At 43.3% G+C, this 22,183-nt stretch overlaps 1 protein-coding gene across 1 annotated transcript in view; it reads right to left on the bottom strand.

Annotated features, from left to right (window-relative positions):
• Window positions 1–3,430: 3,430 nt before the first annotated feature.
• The window catches only part of RGL1 (ral guanine nucleotide dissociation stimulator like 1), a 76,140-nt gene continuing 57,387 nt past the window's right edge, over window positions 3,431–22,183 (bottom strand). Inside the window, exons 8-18 of the mRNA XM_032192032.1 lie at window positions 21,640–21,743; window positions 20,400–20,484; window positions 17,880–17,969; window positions 14,707–14,793; window positions 13,577–13,609; window positions 11,970–12,091; window positions 10,943–11,032; window positions 8,769–8,955; window positions 7,280–7,534; window positions 6,036–6,150; window positions 3,431–5,468 (exon numbers count right to left, since the gene is read on the bottom strand). Of these exons, the coding sequence (XP_032047923.1) occupies window positions 5,281–5,468; window positions 6,036–6,150; window positions 7,280–7,534; window positions 8,769–8,955; window positions 10,943–11,032; window positions 11,970–12,091; window positions 13,577–13,609; window positions 14,707–14,793; window positions 17,880–17,969; window positions 20,400–20,484; window positions 21,640–21,743 (1,356 nt within the window). The 3' untranslated portion in view covers window positions 3,431–5,280. The remainder of the gene's footprint in view (window positions 5,469–6,035; window positions 6,151–7,279; window positions 7,535–8,768; window positions 8,956–10,942; window positions 11,033–11,969; window positions 12,092–13,576; window positions 13,610–14,706; window positions 14,794–17,879; window positions 17,970–20,399; window positions 20,485–21,639; window positions 21,744–22,183) is intronic.

Below are 22,183 nucleotides of genomic sequence, written 5' to 3'. Positions count from 1 at the left end.
AGCTGTGTTGGGAAGGATGCACGAGAGAAGCAGGGCCCCAGCTTGGTGTCACTCCCTGTGGGCCTGCAGCCTTGCTAACCAACGTGCGTGCATACCTGAGACTGGCAGAACAGTGGGGGTGAGCCAGTGTGGGATGGGTGAGTGGCATCAAGACCAAGGCGTTTCCCTAATCTAACAGTGTGGCTGCCTCAGAGGTTTGTTAGAGTTATGCTGCGTGTCTCCTCCAGCCTCGTGTGCTTTTCTGGTCAGTGTTGGACCCATCTGTGTCTGAGCAAGGCCTGACTTCCCCTAGCCATGGGAATGACGTACCCGTGTGAGCACTGCTTTGGCCAGCCCTTCTTCTCCTGCCCTTTCATGATTATATTGAAGCAGTTCCTCCACAAACATCTTGGCTGAAAACACACCTTGTGCTGCTCACGGTACTCTCTGCTTCGTGGTGGGGGCTGGAGAGGGCTGAATATGGGGGCATGTGCAGCATCCCAGCTCCCAGACCCGCTTGCTGGGCTGAGGTCCTGCTGGGCCCGAGGGTGGGTGGACAGCAGGGCCTGGCAGCGCGCTTTCCTTCTGCCCCTTCCCTGGGTGCCAGGCTCAGGGCCTTGCAGCAGGAGCATCACTGTGTGTTGGGGGAGAGGATGGTTTCTTGCCTCCGTGGGGGCTTGATCCTGTAGCCCATAGTGAGGGGGAGTTTTGTCTGAGGGAGGCCTGCACAAGCAGGCAGCTAGTGAAGCCACTGCTGCACTGGCCAGGCAGGAAATGTATCATGGACTAAAAGATGGAGGTTGGGTCCCGCTGCTTTCTTTAACCTTACTGTAGCTCATTCAAATGATAAATAATAATAATAATAATAATAATAATAATAATAATAATAATAATAAATCAATCTCTCTGCATCACCAATACAGCCTTTTGTGTTGGAGCACCGGGTGCTCCACAGCGAGCCCCGCTGATGTGCAGAGGTTGAGGCCGTGCGACTGGGTGAGGCTGCCTCTGCTCAGCGGTGGGTGCTGCATGGCCGCCAGGGCATGGCTGCCTCTCGGCGACCAAGCTGGAAGCATGGCGTGTGCTGTCTGGAAGCAGTGCTGCTAGCGGAGGTGCTTTGGAAGCTCAGGTAAGCTTAGTTTTATTTAGTTTTGATTTCCTGGAGCCGAGCGGTAGCAGTTTATTGAAAAACGACAGCTGGGTTGGGTTTGTTTTTGTATTTCTTGTGTGTATTTTCTTTTAGTTGACTCTGTAAGTGTGTGTACAGGAGTTTGGTGTTTTTGAGGGGGAGTGAAACAAATTAAGAATGAAAATTATAATGAATGAATGAAGTGAATGCATACAGTTTAGAGCAGACCTGGCCTCAGTCTCGCTCATTATTATTTCACATATAGACCCCTGCGTGCGTGTGTACATGCACAATTTTTTATTTCTACATGTACATGCCAGATGTGGTAGATGGCAGTGGTTCTGCCTGCTATGACAAGTGCTGTTTTTCCTTGCCTCAGTTCCTTGGCAGGTGGTGCTCAGGCTTTGCCCTACTCAGAATGAGCTGTGTTTTGGAGACACAGGAGCCACTTGAAACGCTTCTGCTGTTTTTCCACTTTTCACGTACTTAGTTTTTTGCCTAATGTCATGAGCTTCAAAACGAGTGGAAGCAGGAGCCAGCTTGAAGCAGCCTCCTGTCTGGCTGAGACCCTAGTTTGCTGTGGGCAGTGCAGGACACTGGGGCGCAGTGCAAGCGTGAAAGGGGTGTCCCTGCTGTGTCTTGCATGGGCAAGGGGGTACCTTGTGCTGCAGCCCTGCGCTTGGGAGGCCTGGCTCAGCGCAGGCAGGCAGATGTGGTCAGGCTTGGGATTCAGCACATGAAGTTGCAGGGTGAGGAGAGCACAGCCCCTGTTGTCTGTATGCCCATTATGCAGCTTGCAACTGGGTTTCTGTTAGCAGAACTTAAGTGGCAGGAATTTGCCAGGCAGCTTGGGGAAGCAAGGAAGGATTTTTTTTTTTTCCTTCTCTCCCTTCCTCACATCAGGTTTTTGCTCTGCTGTGGAACATCTGTGCTAAGCCCCAGGAGGCGCCAGCGGATGAAAACCACCCAGCAAGTACCTACTGTGCTGAGGCTGGTGACAGAGCAGAGGAAGCTAGAAACAAGTTTGACAAAGAACAAGTAGCATGACAGCTGAAAAAAGCAGCTTGTTTGCAAAAAAAGGTTACAATGACAGGCCCTAAAAATGATTATCTGCAGTAAGACAGCTTATAACCTAACAACTCTGTCTTTGCTTTTGTTTAAGAAGTGCTGTTTATAGTGAAAAATAGGGTGATACGAAATTCGTAGTTCACAAATATATTGTGTTTATCCTGAAGGAAGCCAAACAGGCTTTGCTGTTGGTTCCTAACCCTGCATCCATCTCCCCTTTCCCCCCACCCCTAGGTAGTTTAAAGAGAAAAAGAAAGAAGTACAGCATAAATTGGGAGTATTCCTTCTTTTGCCTTTGCTTTGCAACATGTGGGTGGCTCTTCAGTGACAAAGGACTTCCGCACCTCATAGCCTGTGGCAGATGGCTGCCGGTAGTTTTACACATCCTGCCCGATGAGAATGGCAGGTCAGCTGCAGGAGAGCCAGGAGGGTAAGAGGCAAAGCAGCTGTGATACAAACACCCCCTTTTTGTACTGTTGTGCAGGCGGCAACAGCAAAGGGTTGTGAGGCCAGGAGAAAACATGGCATGGTGGTGAAAAAGGGGCCAAGATGGACCAGTCAAAACATTTTTTTTTCTTTTTTTTTTAGTAGCTTGCTGCAGAAATCATTCAGTGACCCAAAAGAGAATGTGGTCATGAAAAAGTAAAATTTGTGTGTAGTCAATGTTCCCCAGTTAGTTGCAACAGAAACATTAAACAGAAAGCTCAGGAAACAGTATAAAATATTCCATAGAAAGCAACAGATTGGTGTGTTTGTGGTGGATGTGCTGGGAAGGCTTTTGCTTTGCTAACATTTACCTCTGGCCCTCAGCAAGTTCCTTGCATTCCTGCAGTGTGACCATGGAGGGCTCATGTGCAGCTGCTGCCACTCAGTGGGCAATGCGGGTGAGAGAGAGGTGACTCAGAAGCTGTCATTGTAAGATTATTTTTTTTTAAAGCACTACTGTGATCCTGGTGGCGGTCTCAAACAATACAGAACTGCTGCTTAGGGGGTTGTCAAAAAGTGGAACAACGCTGCAGGAAGATTGTAGCTAAAAAGTTACATCTAAAGGTAAGAACAAGCTGAAACCCTCTCTTTCTAGGTCGTGAATGGCAGATGGGTTGTGGGAGCTGGAGGAAGCTGAGAACAGTTAAAACAATAAATGTGATTATGTTAAAGATGGGACAGTGATGGAAGGTGGTGTGAAACATTAAAAAAAAAAGTTTTAAATGCAGGAGTCAAAATAGAAGAAAGTAGATTAACTTCAGACAACTATTAGTGAAAAAATGTTTATATACTTACTGTATAAAGATTATAGATAAGCAGTTAATTTTTTAAAAAATATATAACCTTTTTTTTGGGCAGGGGGCTGTCATTTAAAAATCATTTTCAGCATAATATGGGCATGCACCCTCAGAGTTAGCAACGCTGTAATTTACAAAGGATACAGTACAGACATCAATGCACGCTTACACAATAATGTGAAGAAAAACAATTTCTGTTGTAAAATTGTGCTAACTGAGCAAATGTTAAGGCTCAGTTATAAATTCACTCTCTCACCAGAAATAGTTTGAGTTTTTGAACTACTCAGGCTATGCCTGTACGGTGCTACTTGTGCCTAGAGGTCACAATCACGTAGTCACATCTTTGTGTAGTGGAGAACATAGCACAACCCACTGCTGCTTGTATCGTGAGTTTATCACTGATTGTTAAAGTAATCTGAGCCCAGTTTTGAAAATGGCAGCTACAGAACTGGTGGAAAAAAAGCCTTAGGCATGTGTAAAATTCAGTATTTGAGTTTATTTTAACTAATGCTAATGTATCTCAAAGACAGTCTGTTCTGTGAGGGCTGTTTACAATCCAATGTCTCAATTATGGCTTTTTAAAATCAAACCTCTGTCCTTTCAAGGAAGCCTGTGTTCTGGGAAGAGAGTCTAGAAAGATGTTACTTAAAGTTTCACAGAGAGTAGATGCTTAAATTCTTTATTCCAGCTGAAAGAATGTACCATGTCAGGAAATCCATTTAATAGATGTATATAAAGAGCAAGAGAGGTGGCTGGAGATTATGCATAATAATGCTACAACTATATAAAATCTCTGTTTGGTTGGGGTAATGCTAAAAACCTGGCTATTTCCTCTCAATATCCACTTTTAAAATAAAAGGCTTGTAGTTGCCTCTCGTGGAATGACACTTGGATTAATGCAGGCAAAATTTTGCTCCCGAAGTGATTGCACATTACAAAGAGGTACATCAGTCAGTTCAAAGTACATGCAAAAGGCATCAGGTTCTGTTGGAGGGGTTAGCAAAGCAAAAGGAAAACCGCACTGTAGTGGCATTATGACAAGCCCCAGATCCATACATGTAGTGTTTGTTGCCTTGGTCATTAACAAATCATGACATTCATCTGCAAGCAAGTGCGGTCCATTCTCTTAATGTTCTTTGGGGAAAAAAAAATAAAAAGGGGGTAATTTTCTGGCTTTGAACAAGTGCAAAAAAGAAGGGTGCCAGCAGTGTGACAGCAATATGCACACTTGCAGTTACTTCTTCCTTCTCCAGAGATGAGTGTTTTGGGGACATACCCACGTTACTTTTTCATGAATGCAAATGCCTCCAGAGGCAGCAGTGGCTGGTGGCACCCAGTTCCCCCACACATTCCACAAACCAGGGCTCCCCTCAGGCAGCTGGAGGCTGGCCGGGATCTCCTGGCAGAACTGCATTGTGGCTTTTCTTCTCCAGTTTTATAAAAATAAATTTAGGCATTCTTGTTCTTTGTAATACTGGCAAAACAAAAACGTTTTTTCACAAGAAAAGTTAGGCATATGTGGTGTTCTGAAGACAAATGTTGCAGTCCTGTTTTCCCCTCTAAATGGGGCTCTCACCTTCCTAGACTAATGTGCAAAACAAAACAAAATTCTTAGTCTGGACTGTCTCGTAAATCCAAGTCTGTCCAGCTCCAGGGGAGGCACATTTCTGGCTGTAGGTCTACCAAACGCTCACTTTGCATTTGTCTCAAACATTTTCAAAGTTGAATACTGACACATTCATCTGCTGCAATTCTGTAATACTGGATGGTAGCAAAGGTACAGTCCTCATTCAGTTCGCCTTGGTGTGGCCTTGCTCCCCCTCAGAGCGTAATTTTGCTGTTCCTGTTACTCCAGCACCCCCGTTTGGCAGTTCTGGGGAGGGTCAGGCTTGACCGACTCCTCATTTTCACCTGCTCATCGACTGAAGCTTTTTTCCGCAGGATGAAATCGAAGTTCACCTGGCTGTTCATGGCGTAGAACACGTTGGCGCTGTCTGGTATCACCAGCTCTGCAAAAAAGGGACAAGAGCGCGTGTGAAGGTGTGGTGTGCAAACTGCAGGAGAAAAGGCAGGAACGAAAGGGAAGCCGGTGAGTAGATGCGCACACTGACATCTGGGGCAGTGCTGCCCCCTCTCCTTATATTGCTGCCCCTCTTCAGCTGTCCCACAAGAAAGGCAGGTGAAGAGTTATGGAGGACAAGAGACGGAGGCCAGGCCCAGACCAAGTCCAGCTGGACAGAGGCCCTGGCAGCCACTCCCAGAGGAGGCTGTGCCAAAAACTACCTGCTTGCAGGGCCAGCCAGTGCCACAGGGCCCTGGGCTGCCTGCAGTGCGAGCAGCTGCGCTTCCATAGGGCGCACTGCCATCGCGGCACACACACAGAGGGCTGCCTGTAGCAAGTGGTGTGCTGACACGGGCTGTGCTAAACCACCCCCACACATCAGTTATCTGGGGTTTATTCTCACTGGCAGCTATAATAACACGTCTGTGGCATTTCCACAGTTGCTTCACATTTCACCCCTTCCTTCAAAATGAAGCATAATTTTTCAAGCAGCACCAGAGTTCTGCTTCCCTACCTTTATCCTCGGAGATGACCTGTACGAGCTCATACTCCTCAGCTGCATCAGATTCCAGGTTGTGCTTCAACATAGCTCTCTGGATGACAGCAGGAGTTTTGTCTTGGCTAGTTAGCTGGAAAAATAGATTTGTAATGAGAAATTCTGCTTACTTGCTTATTATAGAATGATTTAATGATTACTAAAGGCCTGTCCTTTTGTAGCCCACTTGGTCTTGCAAAAGATTTTAGGGAACTGATAAATTACACTGGATCAGTAGTGAAGGAGTAGATACTAAGACATGATATGTGTGACGTTTGGTGGTGGTGTTTTTTTCTAATTCAAGGAGACAGATAATGTACTGGCAGACACAGCACTAAATCAGTGGCTGCTCCTCTGAGCAACCGCTCTGAGATGTTTTTTTTTCTTACCAGCCATAAACTTCCACATGAATAACTGTCCCATCTGTTGTTTGCAGACATCAATTAATCTGGAGTGTCATGTGCTAAATACCTTCTCTGACATTCTGCAGAGAATTTTGGCCTTGTAACTTAGTGTACTGTCTGCTGTGGAGGTGCATTGTGTGCAGAGCAGACTTTCTGGCTTGCTCCAGAAAGGTAAGATTTGTCTCTTGGTGGCAGAATGTGTCAGGCCCCCAGGGAACTGCTCTTTGCCATTTGGAGAGGTCAAGCCACTAAAATTGTGAAATAGCTGAATGTGGAAAAAAAAAGTTTTGTTTTGTTTTGTTTTTTTTTTTGCTTGGCAGCCTGGAGAGATCAGTAGTGGGCAAGTCACATCACCCCAGGCCCTGCAGTCTCTCTGCTCTTGGCCTGGCCCTGCCGGTGTCCATCTGTGGAACCGCATCAAGGGAAAGGTGGGAACTGGTGCATTTTGTGCCCACAGCTGCAGCCTTTCAGCCACTCCTTACAGCTGCATGCAGCATTGCCTCCCTCTCACAGCAGGGAGTAGTGAAGGTGTCAGTCAATAGGGGCAGAGGGGCATCCTGGGCCAGAAAGAGCCCTAATTTAAAGATTAGAAAGTACCACAATACTATATATTCAAACCTCTTGCTTATACCATGCTCGACATACTTTGATTTTTAACATTTGTCATTTTTACTTTCAAGACAGTTCTGATTAGCTGGCTCAGCAAACAGGTGTTTTCAAAACAAACAAACAAAAAAAAAACACTTTGTGTTTTAGCAATCACCCAGAATGAAAAACTTCACTAATGATAAGAGTAGTTTGCTGTTCCACACTGCTCACCATGATGCTCTTGTACATATTGCCATTGTTGTCTTCCACACTGATTCGGATGATGCACGTATCTTCGTTCTGCTGGTTGTAAACAGGAGGCAGTACTGTTGAGGTAATGGATGTCACAGAGATAGAGCGCTTGTGGATCTTGGGGTTGGAGGACAAGAAGGGAGGGGATGAAATTACGTTGGTTAAAGATGACACCCCTGAGGAAGACGTGTCCATGGAGTGGATGGAAGAACAGGAAGAGGAGGATTCTGAGAGCTGTACAACAGAAAGAAAGAAAAAACACTGAAACTTTACATTTTGCATGTGTGCAGGGCGTCATTCTAGAGGAAGAAGCTGAGAAAGCAGGAGGTGCGTACAGAACCTCAGTGATCTGCACTTTTTCCAGGCTGGCAGGGGTATTCAACACCTCCAAAAAATTAACTTGATTAATTTTACTGTTTTAATGCAAACCTGCTTCCAGGTTTATGTACTGGACACTGTGTGCTGCTTGCTTTCCCACCGCTCTCAGGAAGAGCAGGCCAGGAGGTGGCAGCAGAAACAACGAATGAAATGAAGTTTTGGGCTCACAGCTGGGGACAGATGTGGGAAGAGCAGAGTGCCGTGCCACCACTACTTTGCAGCAGGTCCCAGCCTTTACATGGGGAACTGGACTCAAAATTGGTATGAAACACTGTCCCACCTCCCTGTCCCCTCTTCCCACCACCACTGTTTTTTGAATATTCTTTCTGACTCCTTTTTCCCTTACTGCTCAGGGTTTCACCTTTCCCTTCATCTGCCTTGCTCAAAACCTGCTGACAGGACCTGCTGCCTCTCCAACTTGCTCATCAAATCCACTGTAACAACTAATCAGCTAAACTGTTTGAATAGTTTAGGTGTATGCCAATGTCTGGAACCTCAACTTCCATTTGGTTTAAGAACATTAAGTGCAATTTAATTTAAAATATCCATCAGCTAAAACCCAATATACCAATATACAACATCCTTACCAAAATATCCCTAAAAAGGTCTTCAAAGCATTTTTGTACAAAAAAGGAAGTGTCTGCTGGTAGGAAAGACCTTGTTGTGGATCACCTCCATCAGATCCTGTCTGCTGTTTTTCTGCCTTTATAATTTGCTCCAAGTTAGAAATGCTGCTAGTCTGCCCCCATCCCTCTCAAACAGTGTGGTGGGGGACTAAGAGAAAAATTAACCTCATGCTCTTCCAGGGCCTCATCTAAAACAAAAAAAACATCGTCAGGCACCATAAAAAAATATGGTTTTAGGGAAGGAAAACTGTAATCTGCCTTGTATCCTGGCAACACAAAAGGGATTATACAAAAACTGACTGGACTGCTTCCATTTTTACACATTTATTTTTAGACTCTCTCTTCTCACTGAAAGCAACACGCTAGTCAGGACTAACAGGCCTGGGAAAACATCTAGTTCCTCCCCGCAGTATGGACAGTCTGTCTTGGTGTAATTTATGCCAGCAATGAGTCCCGGACTGTACCTTTTTCTGAGGCTCATCAGGAGTGTCTATGGGTGTGATGCAAGCTTCCTCAGACTCGGAGTGATTGGACTCACACGATGAAACACTGACCGAGTCCATGCTTTCACCAGAGCTCCCACTTGGAGTAGACTTGGGTTGCTCTTTGGTGGGTGTACTATTGGTGATCACCTCGGATCCTAAGAACAGTCTAGTATAGAAGACAAAGCATAACAGTCAGTGAGTAGAAGTGGAACAGAGCTGGGTTGAGCACAGCTGTCCTTTGGTTCACAATCTTTTGTACCATTTTGTTTTTCTGTCTTGAGTGGCCTATTGTTTTCATTTCCTCTACATTGTTTATATGATTTGTCAAGAGAGTTTGTTTAACACAATACTTTCTTGGCCATAAGTTCCAGCTGCAGGACCAAAAGCAGAGCTAATGCCGTAATATCGTAAGTGAGGCTTCTTTTCAGTCTTTTTATATTTTGGACTCACTTGCCAGAAAATGATTGATTGTAAATCGTATATTTACAAACCTAGTTAAGAGGCTTGGCAGCTTGCTCTGCCTTACTGACTTGTGCATGCTGCCGTCACAGCCCTGTTCCTCTGACACAGGTCAGCTCCAGACATGCTCAGTCGCTGCAAGTAAGTGAAAATGCGTGTGACAGGTAATGTAGGCCATACAGTGGGGAAAGGTCTTCAAAAGACAGGTTCATCTCTGCTGCAAATTTTTTTCCCTCAATTAAGGTGCCACAGATACCAGTTTCTCTCTAAGAGTCTAAACAGACATGTACACAATGAGGAGATCACAGGAAAGTGTAAATTACAGGCTCTCCCTCTCCGAAACTCATTTCTAAATGCGGGTCAAGTAATTTTAAAGGAGTGTCAAAGGAAACAAGTTTGTATAATATATAAGGCAGAGAAACAAGGTGACTTGGATATTATGTCAGCAAGCAGTTAATTATTTAAAACAATTTAGAGTAGTGTCACTTGGTCGTTCCAGGATAAATTATGGCAGTCTTTTCTGCAGTATTTATTTGCAAAATACATTCAGACTGCAGATGAAACAGTTCTTTAGACAAAGACTGCACAGTGCAAAGTTGATAGTACGGTAAATTAAAATATTAGAGCCCTGACACACAGTCAGAAATGAGAGCCTACTCAACAGTGATGATTGTTACGCACAATTTAGGCATGCACCAAAAGAGAGACTTGTGCAAGGCCACTGAGAGTTGAGGCACTGCTTTCAAAACTCATGGTCTTATCACAACCTACTTGCATGGACTAAACAAAACACTTTCCAAACAGCTGCCATGTTTCATTTTTATTGTTTTGCAGATCAGAACACAAAACTCTTGATTGAAAAATCTTTTTTCTTTCAGAGCCTAACCTGCAGTAGTGCTACTCTGAAATGAATGGCTGCTCATTCTAATGAGGAAGCCAGGTACAAGAACCAAGTGCTCTTAAATTCATTTTCTCCCTCATTTTGATGATGCCACTGATACATGGGAGTCTCTTCATATCTCCTCTCACATCAGGTTCAAAATTCTCTCTTTTAAGGTATTTTTCCTTTGGCTCTTGATCTCTGCTTTCGTTGCCTGTAGCTTTCCCTGAATTCCTGCTAGTCTGTTGTTTCCTGTGTCTGCTTAGCTGCCTGCCCCTGTTCTTTACCCACCTCCTGTCTGAATCTTTAAGGTATTAGACTAAATTGGACCATGGCCCTATGATTATTTCCTTCTGTAACCTGAAGGCAGTTAGGCTGATTGTTTCTATTATCAATGCCTTTTTGCCAACTTTAATTATCACATTAAAATCCTGCAAGAAGTTTTTGCATGTGTGTAGTAAATCAGACTAATGATAGGCCAAACTTTATCCTCATTTACTCTGTTTTGCTTCTGCATTCAGGGAATTTATTACACAATAGATACTGAATTTATAATCCACCACTAAAACTGTTCCTTCTTTTGACACTTTAAAAAAAAGTCTTGTTTCTAATCTCTTTCATCATTAATAAGCCTTATGATTAGTTATAACAATAGAAAAGCACAACTTCAGACAGAACTATAAGTTTATAGCTGATGGTGTCTCCTCAAAGTGATGCAGTGACCAGGTATTTCAGCTGGTGAAATGAGTACTGCTTGTTTAATTTATTCTGGTTTGTATTAACACACCAAAGCCACTAGCCCAGTCATACTCACAGGCTGAGCCTCTTCACCATGCTTTTCCGAGGTTTTGGTGACGTGGTGCTGGTGTCAACAGCTGCTTCAATCTCACATGAAAGGCTGTAACTGCAGAACAGAGGCCACTGGGTTAATTTTTACAGCTAATACCATTAGTTATGTATGTCAAAGTAGCAATATTCAAGAAATTTGAGAAGTCTTCAGTTATTTCCACTTCACAGAAGGTTGCAACACCACAAAGAAGAACATAGCTCTGTCCACATTTTACCACAGTAAAGGGGTTATTTCAATCCTTTAAAAATAGTTTTAAAGACTAAAAAACTACTTTTTTGAGTGACTTTCACCACTTTATTAAAAAAAAAAACACACAACACAAAACACAAAAACAAAACTTCCAAACAAACAAACAAATATTTAACATGAATCTAGGACAAGCTGACCTGTTTTTTGACCATAACTCTTAGTACAATACAGTATGCGTAAGACTGTGCTTATTCTCTAAGACAGTGCAGCAGCGTGGTATTCAAATATCTAATGGAGATATTAAAATGCTGTAAATAAGTTGTATTACGTTCATCTAGCAGTGTGTGCAATAGCACAGAACTGGCAGGACTGCAAAAGCAAGCCCAAATGCCCAGGATCCATTATCCATGTCTCTGGTGAGTGCCCAGTGAGGTCTGTGTTGCTGTGGCTACCTGCTATCTATCTGCATCCACCAGCCCAGCGCCTGGGGACTGCATCTCAACATCCCTTGGGATCATCTTCTGAGTGTGCATCTGGGTGTACAGACAGGCCAGACACAACAGACTCTCATATTTCAAAGTCAGAAACCACATTTCCAGTCTCAAAACTAAACCCTGCTAAGTGTTGGACAGGTTTTCTACAACTGTTTAGCAGCCAGCAGATGTATTTTCCGTATTTCCACTATTTGGGAGCAGTAGTATATTTAAGTTCCTGTAAGAGGATATCTAAAAACTGACGTAACTCATCCGGGTGGACATGGGGTAAGAAAAGCCTGCTTCACCAGCTGGATTGGAAACCTTACCTCTCCTCCTCGGTTAAAAGCTGCTGTCTCCTGAACCACTGTATGAATTTTTGGTCTGGTGTCATGCAATAACTGTTACATGCAGATTGCAAGAGCTTAATTTGGGCAATTACTTCAAATTCCTACAAAATAAACAAATGAGAATGCTATTTAGAAAACAAGATAAAAACAGACTCATTCATATACTAAACACATGCAACAACAGATCCAGGAGAAACTTAGTATGAGCTCAGGTTCAGTTTCAGCTAAGTAACTATTTCAACAATCAGTTTACAAACAATGAAATCTGCCTTTTTTTTTCCCCCCAGCATCCTTAACATGCATTGAAATATGAACATTTTATCAAAGACACACAAATTAGAAGACAAACACAAGGAATCATACTTCACCACTGAGCTTTTCCCAAGTACTAACCCAAGTGCAGCATCAGTGCAAACAGGCCAAACAGCAGCACTGCAGTTTGTCCTCCAGGAGCAAGGGTAGCACAGGTCACAAGTTCTTCAAATTACCCCACCTGCTCGTATCAGGCCTGCACTGGCTGGACCAGGGCTGAGAGAAGAGCTCTGTACTTGGGTAGTTCTCAGCCAGGGAGCAGGGATAAGAGTTAGGGTGCCTGTGATGAAAGTCAAGTCCGACTCTCCTTGGCTTTGAACTTGAGAACACACACTTGCACCAGGTAAAGACAAAATGCTACCCTTGATGTGTGCGAATGGAACGTCACTCATGTAACTCCATTTGTACACACACTTTGCCAAAATAATTCTTAAAAACTTTTCATGTCAGAGTGGATTATAGGATTGGGATACAGCAATGGAGCTGAGCACTCAGCATGGTTCAGAGGGCAGCTTTGCTGCTGGTTTGTACGAAGCTGAACTGATGACCAAAGAGAAGCTCATGTATCTCATCATTGATATCCTGAGCTGTGCAGTCATACATAAAAGACAAGTCCAAGAAGTGGTCTATAGATCTGGGAATCCTTTAAGGAAGGAAATAACTCCATCATAGCCAAATCCAAGTCTGCTTTCAGGCCCCAGAACGGAGATTTGGCACAACTTTATTCAGACAGATGTGACCCTAGTACCTCTGCTCCTACATAGCATTACTTGTATCTGACCAACAGGGATCAGGCTGAAAGAAAAGACTAATACCATGCATTTCCCAGTCCCATGCACCTAGTTCACTCTCTGCAGCCTTTTACCTACAAAACAGTTTATTGCAGTAAACAGAAGATTTTTACAAACTGTATTGTCTGAAAAGCAAAGGTCTCATGCTACGAGACACATAGGGCGTAGGCATACACATAGAACATAATCCCATAAACATCAAACTGAGGGAATGTGTATGCCCCAGATGTAAAACCATGGAAGTGGCCTGCAGCTCTTCCTTTTACTGTGCACATCTGAAAACAAGGTTCTCTTTCTGCACCACCTGTCACAGCCTGGTGTGGGCTCACAGCATTTCAGGGATCTATTCTTTCCTCACATACAATAACTTACATTGAAATTGGTAGCTGTTGTATATACCTGAGCAAAGACAACAGGCCTCACCAGAAGAATTCTCTAGATGAGGGCATCAGTAAACTAAAAATCACAGAACATTCAACTTACCCTTCGTCTCTTCTCAAAATTAATCAGGCCACTCTGTTGGAAGCAAAGAGAAAGGATCAGAGTAGAAGAGCACGTGCTCAGCTGAATTTAATCACAAACAGGATGAAGTAGCTACACTAACATAAAGCACAGACCTGCCCTGAGGAAGGACCTTCTAAAAATACCTGTTTTCCAATCAGGTAAAAACCACAGCACTCATATATATATGAGTCTCCAAACAATATCTGTTCTCATGGCCTAAAATGCATGCAAAAAACAAACTGGGCTTTTGCCTATACTGTAAGTTTAGCAGTGTTCCAGCAGGCTTGAGGAACACCAGCTCAACACAAAGCATAGAGAAATGGGAAAGTGCCAGAAAGAAAATGGATATATAGCAGCTCTACTCAGGCCTGCCTTACTGCAGTTTGCAAAACAAACTACAAACAAATCATCAACAGTTATCAGCTCAGACTGAAGTGTATTTGCTCATTCCTATCATAACTATCAGCACCAGCAAAATGAAGGCTGAGTGCCTGCAACATGGCTCCTCAAGTATCTGTGTTAATTGGGGCCCAGTTTTCAAAGGTGTCTAAAAACCTTTGAAACAAACACTTGAAAATTGGGCCCATCCTCAGTTAAATGACCAGACTCCCTTGCAATCCTTTTTTCCTTCCTGTGCTCAGTTGGTGTCCCCCTGCTTGTTCAGCTAAAGAGAAATGAGAAGTCTTTAACCACTTTAGGGCTCAAATACCTCTGAGTAAATACTGAAACACTTCAGCAATCCCTCCAAAGTACCGAAGTTGTGATTCTGTATGCTTTACCAATTCTTCACAGACATTTTTATACCTAAAACCTTGTTTTAGAAAAATAAAATAGAATAATGGAATGCCACCTTCCTTCTTTCTTCAAATTTTCTTTCTAAGTTGATAAGACAAAATGCAATGCTGAGCTTGTCTGTTGAAATAAATGGCATTCTTAAATTCACGCACGGTTCACAGTGCTAATAAAAATGCATATTCCCTCCTCTTTTTGGAACCAGATTCTTCCAGTTTTGAGAAACACACAAGAACACAGTAAAAGATACAGGAACACATGCAGACAGCACTGTAGAAGATACACAAATACATGCAGTAAAAATTGCCCCAAAATACCTCAATATAGTCCTGAAGGGCTGTGTCCAGCATGGTGAGATCAGTGAGAAAGGTACCCAGGTAAGGCACTGTGCCTTGCATTACTCCCTGGAAATGATCAGAGCAATGTTGGATTGACTGAGAAATGTTAACAATTAGAATGCTAGAATATTACTGTATTAAAAAAAAAAAAAAAAGAAAGAAAGGTAGTTTGCTTAACAAAACAGTGGTCTTATATAAATGAAGTTTTCTTTCATTGTAATTCCCTTGGTATCAAACTTAGAATTTAAATGAAATCCTTATGAGAAGCAGGATGCTCTCATTAGTGCCTTTCTATTGCAATATTGTCACCATACATTGATTTTTAATGATCACGAGGAAACCCAACTTGCGGAAGGAGTACTGAGCACTGGTGGAAGCATTCCTCAGTTACCTGCTACATGAGAGAGGGACAGGGAATGGTCCTGGCTAGCTTGTATGTAGGGTTTCTCTTTTTGCTTCATCCAATGGGTTTGGGTTTTTAATGATGTTGCTTTAGCATATGACAGTCCAGTCACATGGAGTGACAGATTCTTTTTGTCCAAGAAAAACTAACTTCTTTCCCTGCCATTCCCTGCATTTTATTTACTTAGCATTCACATTTTAACTTTCTAGTCTACTACCAATTGTAGCGTTCAGGCTGTTTCTACAGTTGTGAAGGGAATGCTTGTTCCTACCATCCAAAAGAATCTGTATTTTTTCCAGTCAAACTAAAAGACAAATAAAAAATCATATTCAGCAGTTTTGCCTCCCTATCCCAGATTTCTCTTCCCTGTCCTTTAAAATCTTTGCCAACTTTGAGACAAAAGCCATTTTCACCAGCAGACTGGAAACCAGATTTTACAAAGCAATCTCTGTAATACAAAGTCCATATAATTTTCAAGCTATCATATCAGAAGCTTCCTGAGTCTGTTTAAAAGTAAACGAGATTTCTGCTCTAGCCAGAGCTGATTCTCTTTATCGCAAGGATTCCATTATTTACAGTACATCTTTTACTAAATGAAATCTGTAGCTTTCCCCCTTGTTACTCTCTAAAGGATAACAGGAGTAGTTGAAAGGCTTGTAGGAGAGAAACAAGACAGTTGAAAGTGATGAGTACATGTTTATATTCATCAATCATTTGTTACTCTTTTTTATGACAAGGTTAGTAAATCTCAGGGAGACCTGAAACTAAGCCAACCCTTGGCTCAGCATCTGTCCTGAAAAGCTGGTTTGGATGTGAAACAAATGCAAGCGGGACAGGAGTAGCACCCATTTATCCCCTGTCAGGGAACAGGAGAAGCTTAGTGCCAGGGAACATACTGTGGCACCCACATATATCCAACAAATCCTGAAATTTTGGAGTTTAGGAAGTTGAAGTCCCCCACCAGGACAAGAGCTGATGATTTTACAATTTTTGCCAGCTGCCTGTAGAATTCCTCATCCGTCTCCTCATCCTGGTTTGGCGGTGTGTAACAGACCCTCACCAGGATGCTTGCCTTGTTGGCCTTCCCGCTGATCCTAACCCATAGGGACTCAACCTTATCATTCCCAGACTCAGTCTCGAGTTCCACAACATCAAAACTCTCTCTGATATAGAGAGAGCACCCCTTCTGTGCTGCCTGTCCGTTCTGAAGAGCCTGGAGTCAGACATTGCAGCACTGCAGTGGTCCCACCATGTTTCAGTGATGGCAACCAAGTCATAGCCTGCCTGCCGCACAATGGCTTCCAGCTCCTCCTGTTTGTTACCCATGCTGCGTGCATTAGTGTAGATGCACTTCAGCTGGGCCATTGTCTGCTCCCCAAACCCTGACATTGTTACCCCTGGCACAGCTCTAACAAACCTTGTTTCAGCCCCATCCCCCTTTTTACCTAGTTTAAAGCCCTTTCAATGAGCCCTGCCAGCTCCTGCACTACTGTCTGTTTTCCCCTTAGAGACAGGTGGGACCCATCTGCAGTTAGCAGGCCAGGTGCAGAGTAAAGTGCACCGTGGTCAAAAAAAAACAAAATTTCTGTGTTGGCAGCAGCCTCTGAGCCATGTGTTTATCAGGTGAGCATTCCATGTCCTCTCTGTACCCCTCCCTGCCACTGTAGGGATGGAAGAAAGCATGACCTGTACTCCCACTCCATCTACTAATTGTTCCAGTCCCCTGAAGTCCCATTTGATAGCCTTCAGGCTTCTCTCTTCAATATCATCTCTGCCAGCCTGGACTATCAAAAGAGGACAATAGTCAGAGAGGCTAACCAGACTCAGAAGCTTTCTGGCAGCGTCCCTGACCCTGGCCCCACCGAGGCAGCAGACTTCCCTACGGGTAGGGTCAGGCCAACAAATAGGTCCCTCTGTTCCCCTGAGAAGGGAGTCACCCACAACAATCACCCTTCTTCCTGTCCTGGTGGAGGCACTCCTGAGGTGTGGAGTTGACTTCCTCACCCTAGGCATCCTCCTGGGTGGACTTTTCACCTCATCCTCACCCACCCATCTCTCAAGCTCCAGGGCCTCAAACCTGTTGCTTAAGGGCACCTGGGAAGGTGGGGCCAGTAGGGATGGGGGTTGCCTGCGATGTCGAGCAGGGACCTGTTTCCATTCCTCCTCCTCTCCTAGGTCCCCTGCCTCTGCCCGACAGGTCAGGGGGTCCACCCCCATTTGAGGTGTCTCACTCTGGTGCCTTTCCTTCAAGCCTTGCAGGGAGTTGCTCCGACAGTCTATCTCCCACTCTCACTCCCTGATGGCCCTCAACCTCTCCACCTCCTCCTTGAGTTCTGCCACCAGGCTGAGCAGGTTGTCCACCTGCTCACACCTCACACACACAACATAGTATGTATTACTTGCTTACTATGATCCATGGCATAAGGGAAATACAGCTTTGGGCATATATCTACAGGGACAAACATTTTGACTGCGTTTTCAGTCTAAACTTTTCAGTTCACTTGCTTAGTCTCAGTTAGTCAATAGTACTGATGTTTTAGCAATTGTTTTGCACAACAGAAGGCATATTCAAAAACATTACCTAGTGCCCACTTGTTTTCTTAAATTTTCTAGATTTTCTTTCTCGATTTTGCTTTTCATATATTTAGATTTTTGCTTCTCTCATATCTATCTAGATTTTGCTTCTCTCATATCACCTAATAATCACATTACCAGTTCAGAAACGGGAGGAAAGGGACACCAGACGCACCATATCTTTTTGAAGTTGAAGTCGCCTCTGAGTTCTTTTCTGATTTTCTTTCACACTGCTGTCCAGATTTGCAAATTTGGATGTTCCTTCCTGTAAGGGAAGTAAAAGACGATTAATGGAGGAGCAAAGTGGTAAGCTGGCAACTACATTCATGCAAAATAATTGGAAATACATTTAACCAGGCAAGCTAGATTAGCAAAACTATTTGCTATGCAAGTAAATGTGTGTATATGTGCATGTGATGATTTTCTGGGTCTCAAGCACTGCTTGGGAATCTTGGAAAAATCCCACAGGATGACCATAGGGGAACTTTTCTGCAAAATACTTCTACTCTGACCAAATCTAAATGCTATTGCAAACCTCCTAAGAGTTTAAATCAGAGAAGCTTAGGTATACTTCAGTTGTCCAGATGCTTCTCTGAACTCCATCCTGACACTCAAGCTCAAGATTTCTGTTTAATTTCCTAATCAGGACTGCTACAAGTAAACATCTCTGTCTTATGTAATGCTTTGTTGTTTTTCTTATGCCGCAACACAGAGATCCAGCAACTAACCTCTGTTGCTTATTGACTAATCCAAAAACATGCCGGAAATGGAAGTAATAGGTTTTGATCTCCACAATTCCTATGAATGGATGAGCTATTTCACAATAGATCTGCACCCTTTATTTCCCTGGATCCATATGGGATGCTGCAAGTTACTGTTATTTTTTTCCAGTGGCCAGATAGATGTCGCATGAATCATCAATGTCTTTTTAAGCTTGCAAAAAACAACAGCCTGCACTTGTAAAGAGCCTCTCATTATGCTTACTTCTCTCAGTCACAGTTAATGAACAGATCAATTAAACTCTGCCTTTCCTTCCTCGGCTGAAAAACAGAAGCAAATGAAGAAGGAATATCAATGTCCTGAAGATACTGACAGGTAGATGAGATTCTCTAGCAGCAGCAAATGGCAGGCAGGCCCAGAGGCAGCTGCAGCTCGCAGCAGAGACGTTGTTTGGGGAGAAGAGAACAGAGCTCTCCCTCTGTGTCGGACAACCCATTTCATATGGTGCTTTGTCTGCTCTGCACTTTAATTTGCAGGTTGGATAGGCAAGATCAAATACAGCTTCCCTGCAGAGACTATTTATAATGAAACAAAACAAAGACTTTAAGGATACAGTGGACATTAATCCTCCAATCATTATAAATTGATCCAAGATGAGAACTAGGAGAGGGGTGCGAGCTGATTCCTTGGAATTTTCCTCCTCTGCTTTGAAAATGTTTGGCAAATCTACTTACAGCAGCTGAAGAGAGTGACTTGGTGGGAGTCAGAAGGTCTGGGCTTGGATTGGGCTGTTATTCTCTCTTTTTAACATTTAGTTCTATAAGCTGTTCCAAATGCACATTTTTTAAATTGAGCTATAGGTCGATCATAAGTGGATGATAAACAACAGACTGACAGGTTTGAATGCGCTCGCCCACCATTCCTGAGCAAAATACAGTGTTTCAGATATCAAGGCAACGGGGTAAGACACAAATGCCAAATAGACTGGATAGAACTGCCAAAAAGTAAACTAGTTAACTGGTTTATAGAAATTTTTTATGTAAAAATAAAACTTTGCCACTGATGCATTCCCTAGTTTCCAGACAATGTAACCTTTCCTTGCTATTATTTCTCACTCCTTTCAAGCTCCTGAGCTTGTTGGGGTTTGCCCAGGATAGCATACAAGTCACACTGTTTCAGACAGAGCCTGCTTTGTTGGCCATCTGGCCACACACAGAGCAGGAAGCCTGTTCCTTCGAGATTCCCAGCCCTCTTTTCTAGTTCCAAGAAAGGTATGGGATAGTTGGATAAACATCTTAGTATAACTACTCAGTGGCATTGTTCCAGTGAAGTAAAAGGCACTACAGTGGTGCAACCCAGTTGAGTTGTTTGGAGCTGTTTTCTACTCATCAGTGCAAATTTGAGCCTTTCCAGAACTGCTCAGAGGGTGCATAAGCTAGCAGTTTGTCTCTCTGTACAGAGCACTACAAAGCCAACATGCTAATTTGTAGCTCATCTCAATAAAATTACACTGTGCAGCACCTGTTACCTCTGGTTCTGGCTCCAGTGCTATCCAGAGGTACGATGTGGCACACACAGGTGTCCTTGAGCTAGACATTGCTGTGCCCAAGGGAGCATAACCCACCACTGAACCACAGCAGCCTGACATTCAGTCTGGGGGGCTCCGAGAGTGATGACAGCCCTGACCCACTTTATTGTGAACAAATCAATACAGGATCTGCGCAGCTGCAGCCTGCTGTTTGTGGGTATCCAAGTTCAACAGGCTAATGCCGGTATAGCGTTATTTCAGAGACAATGAAATCACTTCTCACCCGAGCAGAAAACCCCAAACTTACAAGCTACCGACCAATCTTCCCTGAAGTACTGCATACAGTAGCTCAGGAAGAGATGAGCTTTGGCAGCTGGCTGGAACAGTGGCTAACTTCAGCTTTGAGATTACAAACCTTTGCGATTAGCAACTCAAGCTAATTCTCACCTTCATTAGCAGCTCCCTACTTGTCAAATAATTGTCATGATCTGAGAAGATATCAGACAGCTCTTCGAACATCAGCATTCTGTCCCTGTACGGGAAAAGAGTTGAATCGTTCAGATTATTAGTATTTTAAATCAGATCACATTACTGTGCAGCTCTTTTTCTTCATGAACTGGTAATAGCAAAGCATGTAAAAATACCAACACCATGATGCATTCAAGGAGATGCTGCACATCTCCTAGGAACCCTTCTGAGACCTGGTGCTCTCAGTAAAGCCTGAACTCTATTTGACAGTGTCATAAAACCTATAGGTACTCAAACTCTGAGCAGGGTTTTCAATCACGCTAGGATACAAAATTCTTGCAAGAAAGTGGATAAATGGATACATAAAGGAACAGAATGCTAGCTGAGATCTGTATTCCAAGTACTTCATTTTTGCCTTGTTTCATGCCCGCAGTAAAGCTATAAGAAATTAATATATAAGTTCCTTTCCATTGCCCAACACTGCAAACTCACAAACAGCACTATTTTGAACATTTCAGTGGAACATTTTGAACATCCAGTGGAAGGAAAAAACAGCTCTTTTTTGGGGAAATGCAGAAGCACACTTCATGGCAGGGTGACAGTTTTCTTTGTTTATTGAAGAAAAAGGAGAGAAATCTATTCTTCCCAACAGAACAAGCAGAACAACATCTTTCCTACACAGGGATTTCTGGTAGCATGCAGTAAATACTCTAATTGCACCAAAAGGTATTCCACTGTAAGAAATAGTATTTTAAATACAGATCTGAATTTTGTAGTTTGGGGATATATTTTAAGGAAATCTCAGGATAAGGAGAGAGTTTGTAGGAACCTGGACCTCCTCCAACTTCATGGGAGAGAAAACAACAGGCAGCTATCGTGGTGCCGTTCTGCTGACCTGAGAGCAGTGTGCATGAGCTGGGAAAGCAGCTAGTCCCATATTTTTCAAAATAGGCTGTGGAAGATCCAGTTTGCTATATAGTGGCTATATGCCACTGTCCCTGAAGGCAGGGTGCTCTCTCAATACCAAAGAGGAGCTCACAGCATTCAGACACAAAAAAGGGTTCTGCACCTCACAGGTTCTTCTGAAAGAGAACAGATGTTCATGAAGGAGAATGGGAAGACTGAGAAGAACATGATGAAAAGAAAGAGCCCTGAACTTTTTGTCTTTGTCTGGGGTTAGCCACAGGAGCAGACAGTAAGGGGAGAGGGGGAGGCTTACTTTGGAACAGACGCCCAGGTCTTCTTTAGCCGATAGATGGAGTTGGACTGCAGTGCTGAAACGATGGCCCTCAAGGAGGAAAAATTCTTCAGGATCCTACATTCCTGTGAAAGGAGTGGTTAGAAGTACAGGAGCGTTAAATATCAGCATTATGTCTAGGTTAGTGCTCTTCTGCTTGACTGGTGTCATGCTTGCTACATATTCTTACTCCAAAGCAGGCAGCTGCACAAATACTGAGCATCAAAAATATCACCCCCCTTCCATTCACTGAACACTTTATGGGCCTTGACACTTATTTCTTGTTTTTCTCACTTTCATGTATTTGTGGTGATGTTGCAGTGTTACGGGTTCCAGTTCTATAAAAAAATAAAAGTTGAAATGAGCCCATGAAGCCAGGCTAAAGAGCACAAATGTTATACTTCTCAAAAAGCCCTTTATAATTACCAATCCCTTTTACCCTTTAGGGGGAAAAAACAAGCTTTGCCTCTTTGTTTGTTGCATTTAAAATCTAAACCTTCAATCATCTAAATGTCAATTTAAAAAA

Source organism: Aythya fuligula, chromosome 8 (assembly GCF_009819795.1).
Source record: "Aythya fuligula isolate bAytFul2 chromosome 8, bAytFul2.pri, whole genome shotgun sequence".
Classification (NCBI taxonomy): domain Eukaryota; kingdom Metazoa; phylum Chordata; class Aves; order Anseriformes; family Anatidae; genus Aythya; species Aythya fuligula.
The sequence above is the reverse complement of the archived record's forward strand: the minus strand, read 5'-3'. Positions and strand labels throughout refer to the sequence as shown.